This window comes from Mandrillus leucophaeus, unplaced genomic scaffold (assembly GCF_000951045.1).
Source record: "Mandrillus leucophaeus isolate KB7577 unplaced genomic scaffold, Mleu.le_1.0 Scaffold60, whole genome shotgun sequence".
Classification (NCBI taxonomy): Eukaryota; Metazoa; Chordata; class Mammalia; order Primates; family Cercopithecidae; genus Mandrillus; species Mandrillus leucophaeus.
The window spans coordinates 1,233,716-1,247,599 of record NW_012106475.1 but is presented as its reverse complement, the minus strand read 5'-3'; the positions used below and the strand labels follow the sequence as shown (position 1 = coordinate 1,247,599).

The 13,884-nt window shown below is 40.7% G+C and overlaps 1 protein-coding gene across 3 annotated transcripts in view; it reads left to right on the top strand.

The window, feature by feature from the left end:
- The first annotated feature begins 1,615 nt into the window (after window positions 1–1,615).
- FBXO34 (F-box protein 34) overlaps window positions 1,616–13,884 on the top strand; it is an 82,167-nt gene continuing 69,898 nt past the window's right edge. Inside the window, exon 1 of one of the 3 annotated variants that reach the window (XM_011999675.1) lies at window positions 1,616–1,850. Coding sequence is in view for 1 of the 3 variants with exons in the window: in XM_011999674.1 (XP_011855064.1) it covers window positions 2,606–2,607 (2 nt within the window). In the remaining 2 variants the exon portion in view is untranslated. Of the gene's footprint in view, window positions 1,851–2,461; window positions 2,608–13,884 lie in introns of those variants that run through there. The other 2 variants (XM_011999676.1, XM_011999674.1) reach the window with 2 other exon arrangements.

Here is a 13,884-nt window from a genome sequence, read left to right as displayed (position 1 = left end):
CATATATTAAATCAGACATACAGTTTGATGTCAAGGTATACCATATAACACCCCTCCTTAATTTTTTTTTTCTTTTTGAGATGTGAGCCACCTGGCCTTCCCCTCTCCAATTTTTATTAAAAATATGTGTATAGATAAAGGTCTAGATGGAGATATTAAGTGGTTATTTCTTGGTGGTGAGATTATGGGAAATATTTATATTTATTTTGCTTTTATGTTTTAATATTTAAGATTTTACACATATATTTTACAAGAGTAGTTTTATAATTGGACAAAAGCACTTTTGTTAAGGACTGGCTAAAATCAAAGTTGTTGGTTTAAGTGTAACTTGGTACAACTTTAAAAAAATAATTTGGCAGTTTGTATTAGTAACTGTGAAAGTGTTGATAGTCCTTTTCACCTAGTAATTTCACTTTTGGGTGTCCTTAAAAATCTACATTCATGAAGATGTTCTATGATTTCTTTATAATGGCAAAAAGTGAAGGAAACAATTTATGTCCAAAACTAGAGAATTAATGCAGTAAATTTTATGTCCACTTAATGTATTTTTATGCAGCTGTTAAACTGGTTATGAAGCTTATGTAGAAATATGAGAAATGCTTATAAAAGTGAAAAGAGGGTGCAATATCGCATACAACTACTATTACACAGCGTAGTAAAATATATGTGATGGGGCAAAAGGTCTAAAAGAAAATACATTGTCCTCATGTTTTTCAATGTGGTTAATATTACTTTCACAATGAAAACAATAATAAGTTTAAAGGTTGGGGATCAAAAGTTCCTCACTGACCCTCTGATTTGAATGTAAAGTATTAAAAATTTATGTCCATCATTGGCCGGGCGCGGTGGCTCAAGCCTGTAATCCCAGCACTTTGGGAGGCCGAGACGGGCGGATCACGAGGTCAGGAGATCGAGACCATCCTGGCTAACACGGTGAAACCCCGTCTCTACTAAAAAATACAAAAAAAAAAAAACTAGCCAGGCGAAGTGGCGGGCGCCTGTAGTCCCAGCTACTCGGGAGGCTGAGACAGGAGAATGGCTAAACCCGGGAGGCGGAGCTTGCAGTAAGCTGAGGTCCGGCCACTGCGCTCCAGCCTGGGTGACAGAGCGAGACTCCGTCTCAAAAAAAAAAAAAAAACCAAAAACTTATGTCCATCATTAACCAGTCCTTAAGCTTCTACAGACTTTAACAGTTTGGTGTCAACCTCAACGTTTATCTACTTTCTGACAGGTATCCCTGCTATGATTTGCATGGGAAAGAGAGTCAGAAGGGACCCTTCCAATTTCGTCATTTCACAAATTGAAACTTGAACCCCAGCCTTCCAAGCTAGCAGCAGAACCAAGATGGGGATCCAGGTCTACTAGGTTATCTAATAGTATCTGAGACCATTTACAGCTTCAGGTCTACCCACGAATATTCATAAACTTGACATGTCTGCTGACTGAACCCTGGTATCACTACGCTTCTGGCTGGCCTGGGGGGTTTGATTCCCCACAGTAGTGCTCAAACTTTTATTTTCTACCACTTGGGGGCCGCAGACGCGTCATCCAGGTCTCCCTTTTCACTTTCCCCCTTCCCGCCCCCAGTGGCCGGCAGGGGGCGCCGTGACACCCTGGTTCCGTGGCCCCTCCCCCGGCCAACCGTCGATTGGGCCGGCGCGTGACGTCACTCCGTTTTAGCCAAACAAATGGGTTTCGGGGCGAGCGTTGGGCGCCGCCGCGCCGTGCTGGGTGCTCGGTCCGCCTCAGCGGTGGGGAGCGAGCCAGGCCTCCCGCCACCGCTGCCGCCGCCGCCACTGCATCGGGCTGGTGCAGCCCCGGTCCAGGCCGTGGCCGGGGCAGGAGCGCAGGTGAGTCCGGGCCGGGGTGGGGCGTGGCGCAAGGGCCGCGCGGCTGGGGTCCGGCGGCGGCCACCGTGGCTGCTCCCCGCCCCCTCCCGCCGCCTGCCTGCGCTCCCGGGGCGCCGGGCGGGTAGGGGCGGGGGCGGGGGCGCCGCCCGCGGGTCCGGGGCAGGGACCCGGCTGCCTGAGCCTCCTCCGGGGCGGCCTTCCCCGCGCGCACGGCCCGGGCGCTGAGCGCCCCCGCGGGCCACGGAGGGTCGGGCGGGTAGGGAGCGGGGTCCCGGGTCCCGGCTGAAGCCGAGGAGATCACAGATAGGCCGTGAGCGGGCACCGGACCGGCATTCCCACCTACGGGACCCCGGGCGGTGAGGAAGTCAGCCTTTGGACTTGGGTCGCCTCGCCCCTGTCGCGCTCGGCCACTCTGCCCTTCCCTGCCCCAGCGCAGGTGAGCTGGCGCTTGTCCTTAACCTTCCTCGGCGACGAGGCGGGACGGAAACTCGGACGCCTCCCCAGCCTCTGGGCTGGCGCAAGCCGACTGCAGTTCGTCCCCAGTCCGCGATGAAGTCATAGAGCTGTGGGTCCGCGTGTCTGTGACGTCAGTAGATGGGTCCTGGGATGTCACCGCAGGCCCGGGCGGGGACCTGGGCTCGCGGAAGGGCCGGGGGGACCCGCAGGGGAGAAAAAGGAAGTTGTGTTCCACGAACGCCTGGAATCGCAGTGAATTTGAATCGAAAGTTGTTCGATATCAGCATTTTGCAATTTTAATGTAATAGTTGTCAATTTCTTTAACTTCTTGTCCAGCAAGCGTTGCGAGTACAGCTTAGTATAAGACATTTGATTTAGAAAAATTTAAGTCAAGGTAGGAGGTTTTTTGGAGGGTGTAATGTAAAAAGCCTTTTAGGAAGCTAAATTCATAGTTTGATGGTTTGAGATCAGAATTACTGAAAAAAAGAGAACCACTTCTAGTGCTGATAAATCAGTTTGCTTTACTTTTGTTTTTTTTTTAACTGGACATCTATCTGCTTGTTAGCATTTTTTGTTAGAAAATGGCTAGGAGGAGGGAGAGTGGATCTTACATGATTTTTTCTTTTTTTTCTGTTGTAAAGGGAGGGAGGAGTTTGAATTAATCCAACATTTGTCTTAAATAATAATTACCTGAGGAATTAATTTATCCAGGTTGTCCCTATCCTACCCTGTGCTACCATGCTACCACCCCGTGCTACCATGGTTTAGAAGTCAGCAACAAACCTTTTTCTTGCTTTCTTACTAAGACCCGGCTGTAACTTAATATAATAACATATTCCAGGACCGCTTGTCTGGATAGTTAACTAACATTTTGTCTTTAGTGCTTTTAAATATGAAATTACAGAATTAAAAAAAAAATGATTTGTCAATGCATGCTATTTTTCTTCCAAAGCTTTCAAAAGAGATCTAAACTGGAAGAGAAGCTAGTCACTTGTCGTAGTAACTGACCCTCTTCAGGTATTCCAGCATATCAGTACTTTTCATTTCCTCCTCTTTGTAGAATAATGTAAATGGCATCTAGTTCAAAAGGTAGATGGCTTAAAATTGAAGCATAGGTACAATTGGTGTCTTTAGCAGGAAGCTTGAGTAGAAGTCCTTAGTCCTTCCTCACTGACCTTGACTTGTAATGGTAGGGTTTTTTTTTTTTTTTTTTCTCTCTCTCTCTCTCTCTCAGTACTTCCTGCTCCCCATTTGTCTTTTAAAGGTGATTGATAACATACTGTCTCTCTGGGTTTTACATCAACATGCAGGTGGAAGTTATGCCCATTTTCAGGCAGGAAATAAAAGCAAAAATTTACCCCTGTTAGGTACTATTGGATTTGACTGGAAGTTCACAAAACAAGGCTTTTCTGTACATCTTATTTTGATCCTCACCACAACCTTGGGAATTTGACAGCATTGTGTGCACTACTGAAAGTTGTTCTGTTTTTTTCTTCCTTCTTTTAAGAAATTAGGAATTTTATGCTGACAGTGTTGAGTGAAGTCTCTAAAGATACAATTCTGTGTACAAATTATTTTTTGTATATACAAACTTTGTATACAAAATTTTGTATAAAAGATACAAATTTGAGCCTTTGGATAACCAGAGACTTGAGAGGCACCTGAATTAATATGAAACTGCTGATATTGAGAGTTAGTCAACCTTTTCTTGAAGATGAAAGAATCTTGGCAAGATACTATGTAATGCAGCTGAAGGGGGTCCAAAATGGACACTTGCATGTGTTTTTCCTAAGTGGTAGCCATTCTGGGGCCGGCTACATGGCTCTCTGTAAGTTAGGTGTACTCGTTTGTTTGTTTGTTTGTTTGTTTGAAACGGAGTCTCGCTCTGTCGCCCAGGCTGGAGTGCAGTGGCGCGATCTCGGCTCACTGCAACCTCTGCCTCCCGGGTTCAGGCGATTCTCCTGGCTCAGCCTCCCGAGTAGCTGGGACTATAGGCGCGTGCCACCATTTCCAGCTAATTTTTGTATTTAGTTTTACTGTGTTGGCCAGGCTGGTTGTGAACTCCTGACCTCGTGACCTGCACACCTCAGCCTCCCAAAGTGCTGGGATTACAGGTGTGAGCCACTGTTCCCGGCCAGGTGTACTAGTATTAATGGGAAAGGATGAAAGTCAGACTAAACCAGAAAGATCTACAGCTGATAAGGAGACACCTGCTCTTTGGCAGTGCTTTTTTCCCCTCTGTTTTGCTTAGCAATTGCGAAGTTTTACTTTTTCCTCATGGAAAATGAGTTAATAGGTGAAGAATACATGTCGTAGGGCATACTGATGTGACGGAGGAACAATGACAGATATTTAAAAAGTCAGCTAGTGAGTGTTGTTGTGCAGTTATCTAACAAGCCATAACTCGTGTGAAACATTTTTACAGTCTGTTTCTATTTTTGGCAGGATATTTTTCACCCATGCTTTCCAGTTTTGGGTCTGGGAAGCAGCTTTCACTTCATATAGATGGTTTTATGGAAACTAATTTTGAGATTGGTTTATTATTTTAAGTCATTCACTTATGTAATTTGAAGGCACTAAATTAAACAGTCATTTGTTATGTGGCATCTTTCTGATGGATAAAAGCAAGTGTCAAGAATGACAGTGCTGTATTGTAGAAATTCCTCAGGATATGTTTATTGGATCAATTATTTTATTAACATTTAGGATTTAAATTCTTACAAAATTTTTACTTTATTTTTTAAACTTAATTTATGTTCAGCTTAATTTGACAGTTTTTATATTCTAGTAAATTTTAATCTTGTTTTAGTATTTGTTTGGGAGAGAACATACTTATCTTTAGAGACATCATTTAGTTTTATCTTCCAAAATTTGCAGCTGTTTAGAACCAGATACTTGAGGGAAGCTACTATGGTATGATGAATGCCTTCCTTGTTAGGTCATGTGTGACAAAGGCAAAATTCAGCAAGTGCATAATCTGCAGTCCTTTGGAAGCAACAAAAGCAAAAAAGAGCAGATTAACTTGAAATGCATTTAGGTCATCTGGAAATTGAATTCCTGTCAGTTCTTATCTTTGCATAATTTATCTTCTTCCCTTTAGTTAATGCTTATGGTATTTTGAAGCTGATGACATACTGTATTTTCCAGGAGAGCATTAATACAGTGTAGTTGTTTCTTAGTGTTGGTTAAAAGAACTTATCAACCTTTCATTCCAACCTCCATCTTCTAGTTAATGCTCCACAGAAGAGGCTCTCATTAGTCCCTTTAAAAATATTCAGCTTCAGAAACCTAACATGTACATTTCCTACCCTCCGTATAGTATAGTTGTAAATATGAAACTAAGTGCTATGTAAGTGTGGTTATTGCATTTTTAGGTATGGATTTCATTCATCCAGCAAACATTTTTTTGAGGATTTCTGTGCCGCATACTCAGAATCTGTGACACGGGGATGAAATGTCCTTGCTGCAAGGACCCTTAAAACAAATTAACATTGCCCTGGTGGGTCTTGGGTGTGAGAGGCTAGAGTTGGGTCAAGAGGATAAACTATTGGCTGGGCGCGGTGGCTGACACCTGTAATCCCAGCACTTTGGGAGGCCGAGGCGGGCGGATCACGAGGTCAGGAGATCGAGAGCATCCTGGCTAACATGGTGAAACCCCATCTCTACTGAAAAAAAAAAAATACAAAAAATTAGTCAGGCGTGGTGGCGGGTGCCTGTAGTCCTAGCTACTTGGGAGGCTGAGGCAGGAGAATGGTGTGAACCCGGGAGTTGGAGCTTGCAGTGAGCCAAGATCGCGCCACTGCATTCCAGCCTGGGTGACTGAGCGAGACTCTGTCTCAGGAAAAAAAAAAAAAAAAAAGGATAAACTATTTATGTTATGCTAGATTGGCCAGAGGTGTTAGTTAAAGGTCAATTTAAGGAGGTATTAGAAACTCAGTTAAAAAGAATAGGAAATAGCTTATTATAGCCCAAGACAAAGGATCTAGATACCACAGATTGAGATTGTGCTAGAATGAATGGAACTTAGTGAGTTCGGGCTTCCTTAGAGGCAAGAACAAGTGCTCAAGGCCAGAACTAGTCTGTATAGGCAATCTAAAATTAGAAGCAGAGAAAAGAGGGACAACCCGAATACCTGTTCTCCTTTCGCATTTACCTTCTTTTCCTTTAAAGTCAATCCTTTTCTTTAATTGATGAACTTGGGAAATACGCAGGCCTCTCACAGCCTTCATTTCCAGTGTTTGCTTTCTTTCTGGAGGATTTTATAGTGAAACATTTCATTCATTACAGAAAAGTGGAAAGAATTGTTTGTACATTGCATACCTAAATACTCACCATCCCTATATCGTTAGTCATATTTTGCTATATTTGCTTTATTGCCTATCTATCGGTCTATCCATTCATCAATCCTTTTGTTTTTGTTGTATTTCAAATTGTACTTTACACCTAGACATTTCCTGATGTCTATTATTAAATTTGTTTACTTGTTTTTAGGCAAAACTTGTATATAGTAAAATGTACAAATCTTATACCATTCTGTTAGTTTGAACAAGTTCATACATCTGTGTAACCCATATATCCCTGTCAAAATATAGAACATTCCATCACCACAAAAAGTTCCTTCCGGCACCTTGTAGGTTAATTTCATTAGCTGTTTAATCTCCTGCAGTCTTATTTCTACTACTTTCTTCTGAAACTACTTGTTCAAATGATCTGCTTTGTTAGAAGTACATTAGGGTAGCATTGTGATTGGTGTTCAGAGTATAAAGAAATGAAGAATATAGCCCTTGCTCTCTCTGTGATTCAATTTTTTGTTTTGTTTTGTTTTTTTGAGACAGTCTTGCTTTGTTGTCCAGGCTGAAATACAGTGGTGCAGTCGTAGCTTACTGTAACATTGAGCTCCTGAGCTCAAGCCATCCTCCTTCCTCAGTCTCTTGAGTAGTTGGGTCTACAGGTGTGTGCCACCATGCCTGGCTGCTTTTTTTTTTTTTTTTTTTTAAAAAGAGACTAGATATTGCCCAGTCTGGAGTGCAGTGGCTGTTCAGAGGCCTGATTATAGTGTACTGCAGCCTTGAACTTTTGGACTCAAGCGATCCTCAGCCTTCTGAGTAACTGGCATGTACCATGGGCTTAGTTTGGGTTTTAATTAGGTATCTGAAGAGAGGTAAGTAAATGTTACTTGAATTCAGAGGAGGAAAGTTTCTTAGGAGTAGGTCTTGCTAAGGTCTGAGTGTTGGTGTCCCTCCAAAATTTAAATGTTGAAACTTAATCTCCAGTGTGATAGTGTTAAGAGCTGGGGCCTTTAGGAGGTGATTAAGTCATGAGTGGGATTAATGCCCTTGTAAAAGAGGCTTGAGGAGCTCTTTGTCCCTTCCATCCTGTAAGGTGCCATCTCTGAGTAACAGGGCCTCACCAGACACTGAATCTGCCAGTGCACTCATCTTGGACTTCTCAGTCTCCAGAACTGTCAGCAGTAAATTTCTGTTGTATAAAAGTTACACAACGTAAGGTATTTTATAGCAGCCTGACTGAACAAGGACAGGCCTTTATTTAAGGATCCAGAGAAGAATTTTTTATTTTTATTTTTTTAAAGACTGACTAGAAGCTTTTGCATAAAGGAACAGTAGCAGGCAAGGTGGTTGGGTCCAGGCTTTGGAAGGAGTTTGAGTATTATTTTGTACCCAGTGATAGTTTTTGAGGAAGGAAGTAATGTTTTTCACAGATCTTTCTGTTAAATCTTTATCCTGTTTGTCATCTTTGGTACTTAGTTGTATAGAAGACTTCGTGTTTTGAGTTCTCTCTTCTCTTAGTTCTTTGCTTATCTCTAATTTCTCAGCTTTTCTGACGATTCTTTCTCTTCCAGATCCAGACTATCTAACGCTCTGTTCTTGAACCTTTATTCCTTCTTATAATCCAGCCCTTACCTTTTGGGTAATTATAACTTCTCAGTTATAACTCTATCCAAGTCATGCCTACATTTTTATTCATAAACTGTTAACTCTTGTTGGGTTTTTGACTACTAAGAAGATGCTTCTTTTGTATATCCCTTTTTACTTTGACTTATTCAGGATCATGTAGCAAGAGCATTTGCTTTAAGTAGTTGTAGCAAACAGGATTTATTGAGAGAAAGAGATTGTAAACTTTGAGTGGGCTGCATGAACAGATTAGTCTGAACTTCTAGAAACAAACCCCTGAATGACACTGCAGAGCTTGCCTGCCAAGGGGGCTACTGCCACCACACCACTGAGAACCATGTTGTTAAATCAGAAAGCTGCCATCAGAACTTTAACTTCCTTGGGTAGGACTGTACTTTCTGTTCTCTATCTTATGCGGTATGTCTGCTTGCCCATACTTAGGTCATATGTGAAACCTTAGCATTGCCTATATATAAAACAGGAAGTGCATGTGAGAGCTTGATTGGAGTGTTGAGTCTGAAGTACATTCAGTTTGTGAGGAACTGAACTCATTTTCCCCAATTCCCTCATTGTGACAAAGTTAAGCCTTTTCTAAGTTTTCTTTTTCAGTCCAAAGGCCTGGGTATTGTTCTAGTTTTCGGAGGTAGAAACTATTGAAAACTGTATCATTTAGATTTTTTAATGCTGATATAACAGAAAACCAACTCAAACTCACTGGCTCACAATATTAAAAATTCCAAAGGTGAAGCTTGCTTCGGTTATACTTATGTGATCAGACTTCATCTTTCTCTTCCTTTATTTAATGAGCTCAGCTTCCGTGGTTTTGTCCCTTTGTGTTCACGTTTGTTGCAGCTCAAGCGCTACATCCTCATGCTGTCAAGTCCAGAGGAAAATATATAGGACTACTGTACAAAGAAAACTAGTTACCTTAAAATATAGTTATAAAAGTATTTTAAAAAATTGTTGGTAATATCTGTTTCTTTTTTTTGAGACAGGTTCTTGATCTGTTGCCTAAGCTGGAGTACAGTGGTGCTAACACGGCTCACTGCAGCCTCAACTTTGTAGGCTCAAGTAATCTTCTCAGCCTTCTAAGTAGCTGGGACCACAGGTGCACATCACAACACCCAGCTAACTTTTAAGTTTTTTTGTAGAGATGAGGTCTCGCCATGTTGCCCAGGCTGGTCTCAAGTTCTTGGGCTCAAGCCATCCTCCTGCCTTGGCCTCCCAAAATGCCAGGATTATAGGCATGAGCCACCATGTTCACACTGTTTCTTTATAAAAAGATTCAGTGAAGGCCAGGCGTGGTGGCTCACGCCTGTAATCCCAGCACTTTAGGAGGCCGAGGCAGGTGGATCATGAGGTCAGGAGACCAGCGTGGCCAAGGTGGTGAAACCTCATCTACTAAAAATACAAAAATTAGCTGAGCATGGTGGTGAGCGCCTGTAATCCCAGCTACTTGGGAGGCTGAGGCAGAGAATTGCTTGAACCCTGGAGATGGAGGTTGCAGTGAGCCGAGGTCGTGCCATTGCACTCCAGCCTGGGTGACCGTCAAAAAAAATATATATATAAATATATGTGTGTATATATATAAATATATATATAAATATATGTATATTTGTATATACATATATATAAAATATGTATATATTTAGTGGGGTCTAATAATTTCCAAGTGGTGATGAGTATTATCACTATTTGGAGGTATCTGCAACCAAAGATCATGTGATAGGAAAATAAATATCTGTGATTTCTACTGGTGACAAAATGAACAGATATTGCTAATATGATACTATTGTGGTGTGTTGGCTGAATTCACAGTAAAAGGAAATGCTAAATTTCAGTTGGAGGTTAAAGATGTAATTTGTTTTTCTCATCTGAGTTTAAAGACACCCTGAATTCTGTATATAAACCCTTGGAGTGTGTGAGCCTCAGCTTAAGAACCACTGCTAGAAGAGAGTTTCTCTTTCTGGAAGCTCAAGAAATGTATTCCTGTGTCTCATTGACTTTGGGTTATGTTGTCATTTCTGAATCAATGATTAAAGCAAGAGAAATAGGATTTGCTAATTAGTTGAGCGAGCCTGGGCCTACCTCTGGAGCTGGGGGTCATTCCCTCCTAAGTAGCATCATGGGAGAGGAAGTGGATTTCCAAGGGAAAATTGAGAAGCAGTGGATGGCAGGATCTGGAAGATTTGCTAAGTGCCCCTCCCCTTCAAAAAAAATAAAGAGCCAGTAGATACTGAGTAGCAAATAGCATTATGTCCATCCTCTCCCTTTACTTCCATGGTCAACCAGTCATTAAGTTTTAGTGAAACTTTCATTTGCATTTGCCTTTTTTTGTTTAGTCTCTTTGATAATATCTTAAACCTCCAGTGTGGTAGTGTGTGGATTAGTCCATTGGATTGTGGAAAGAAAAATATTGAAACTTCTGTTTGTTCTTCTCATCCTACTAGTATTTATGTGCATTTTATATGTATGTAAAATATATTAGTACATGATATATATACATGTACTACTGTATATATATCATGTACAGTGGTATGTAGATATACACACACACACAGTGGTACATGTGTATATCTCATGTATATATATATATCATGTACAGTGGTACATGTATATCACATTTCATATTTGTGGGTACATGTTAAAAATGTTTTAAAAAATGGAGATGGGAGAATCAGAAAAGTTGAGATAACTATGTAGAGCAGTGCTGTTGAGTAGAAATAGCCCTCTATCTGTGGGTTTAGCATCCATGGATACAACCAACCTCAGATGGAAAAATACTTGAGGAAAAGAAATTACATCTGTATTGAACATGTACAGATATTTTTTCTTGTCATGGCAGTACAGCGTAACTCTTTACATAGCATTTACATTGTATTAGGTATTTTAAGTAATCTAGAGTTTATTTAAAGTATGCGGTAGAATGTGCATAGGTTATATGCAAATACTACACTATTTTATATCAGGAACTTGAGCATCCACGGAGTTTGGTGTCCATGGGAGGTCCTGGAACCAATCCCCCATGGATACTGAGGGATGACTATAATATGAACCTTGTATGTATGTAATTTAACATTTTCTAGGTAGCCACATTAAAAAAGAAAAAAAGAAACAGATGAAAAATATTTTAAAAATATGTTAACACAATATATCCAAAACATGATTTCACATTGTAATCAATATAAAAATTACTGAAATAGTTTAGTCTTTTTTTTCATATAACATCTTTGAAATCTGGTGTGCATTTTACACTTAAAGCATATCCCTCTGGGCATGATAGCCCATGCCTGTAGTCCTAGCTGCTTGGGAGGCTGAGGCAGGAGAATCTCTTGAACACAGGAGTTTGAGGTTATGGTGAGCAATGATTGTGCCACTGAACTGCAGCCTGGGTGACAGAACGACACCCACCTCCTTAAAAAAAAAAAACAAAAACACATCTCAGTTCAGACTACTAATATTTCAGCTGCCAAATGCAACATGTGGCTAGTGGCTGCTGTATTGGATAGCACAGATCTAGACCAATGATCATTGTGAATTTAGATTTCTGTAATTGTGTCTGTGATGGTTTTTTATAGTTCTATATTTGCCCCCTTCAGTCTTATACACAGTTGGCAGGTTAGTTGGACAAAAATTCCAGTGGGATGATGATATTACTCTCCAAATGAAAACCTGCCTAGGTTTAGACGTCATAAGATAGGCCCACCCTTCCTCTCCCTTTTCTGGGACTCCCTGCCATAAACCTGGTATTCAGGCAGTTTCCTCAGCCTTGCTTTCTCCTTTCATTTCTCCAAATATAACATCTGTTTTGGGAAGTCTGTTCCCGTAAAACCTTGTTGGACTCACCAATCCCTCTGTAACATCCTTACCATTTCCCACATTCCTATGGTGTGTGTATTGAGTACTTAGCCACTCAGCACGTTGGCATTTCATTGTATGCTGTTGCTTGTTGCTCCTTGTTTCACACACAATGAGCCTTATCTCCCCTAATAAATTCTGAGCTTCATATATTATCCCTGAATTATAGGCACATATTGAAGACTTGGCTTTTCCTTATCTTTAGAAAGGACATAGCTGGGCTATGTAAATTTGTAGCTTTATGTTTTTTTGAAATTAATTGTTTACTCCAAAAAGTTTCATTTTTAAATTTAGCTTTTTTTAAATTTAAATTTTTATTTTATTTTATTTATTTTATTTTATTTTAGTTTAGTTTAGGTTTTTGAAACAGAGTCTTATTCTGTTACCAGGCCAGAGTGCAGTGGTTCGGTCTCGGCTCACTGCAATCTCTGCCTCCTGGGTTCAAGAGATTCCACTGGCTCAGCCTCCCGAGTAGCTGGGACTACAGGCGTGTGCCACCGTGCCCGGCTAATTTTTTGTATTTTAGTAGAGAGAGGGTTTCTCCATGTTGGCCAGGATGGTCTTGATCTCCTCGGCCTCCCAAAGTGCTGGGATTACAGGCGTGAGCCACTGCACCCGGCCAAATTTAGCTTTTTGACTGTGTACTTTCAACAGTTTCACAATGATTTTCTGCTTCTTGATAAGGAAGGCACCCTTGATCCTGTCATGGACTCATTTAGCACACATCGGACCACGATAGGCCCTGCTGACATTTTTTTTTCCTTGTAGACAACCTTATAAGAACTTTAAATCTCAGAGCACGAGCGCTTCGAAGTCTGGCTGGGCACATGCCACATGCCGATTTTGTGTCTTTCTCAACCTTCTTGGTGGGTAGACAGTTCTATTGCCAGGGCCTTGGGTCGCCCTATTTCTGTTGAAGGCTGTATTGTAGGAAAGCTGATGATTGTATGTCATACACTGGACCATGTCTCTAGACAATGAGTGACTCTAGACAATGTCTCCGGAAAAAAAAGCAGTTGCTGTGTTTTGTACTCTGCTTGTTTACTTAGACGCTTTTTAGCAGATTCATTTGTAGGACTTAGTGTTCATTTGCTTTATGACAATTAAAAAGATTTTGTTTATAGAATAGTTTATTTGAAACTGTAGAATCATTCTTGGAACTACAGAATAGGGAATTATTGATTAGCTGGAGTTTCTGAAGATGAAATTTGAGTTTCATAAGGTAGTCTCAGAGGACACTTTTTCTTTATTGTCCAGAAACCAGGAGAGGCAAACTTGTTTCCAAAGTAGGGCAAGAGGTTTTATTTCAAGTTCAGTCATCAGGATTATTCTCTGGAGGTTGTCAGTACTTTTTACAAACTCCAGTCACTTTAACCCTAGGGAATAGGTTTCTCTTGTTCAGACTGTCGTCTTTCTTGGATGAAGAGCTCTACCATCATCACTATATTTTAGCTCATTTGTGGAACAAAGGACTATCGAAATATTTCCTGAAAAAAAGTCCAGAGAGGGCCGTAGAGCTTTATGCTTTAAGGAATCGTCTTTCATTTAACATTTTCTTTGCTGTATTTTGCTTAACATAGGCTATGATTAGATTGATAAAAAGCTAAAAAAAACACCAACATTTTTAACTTGTGGAATTTCACAGCTGATTTATTACAGCATATTTTATATGCCAGGTGTTAAGCGCATTAGTTAATTTCTGTCACTTTTTCTTTTAGCATAATTTTACAGATATATTATTTATATTCTTTGGCAAATAGCAGTCTTTAAGAATTTATTTATTTATTTATTTATTTATTTATTTATTT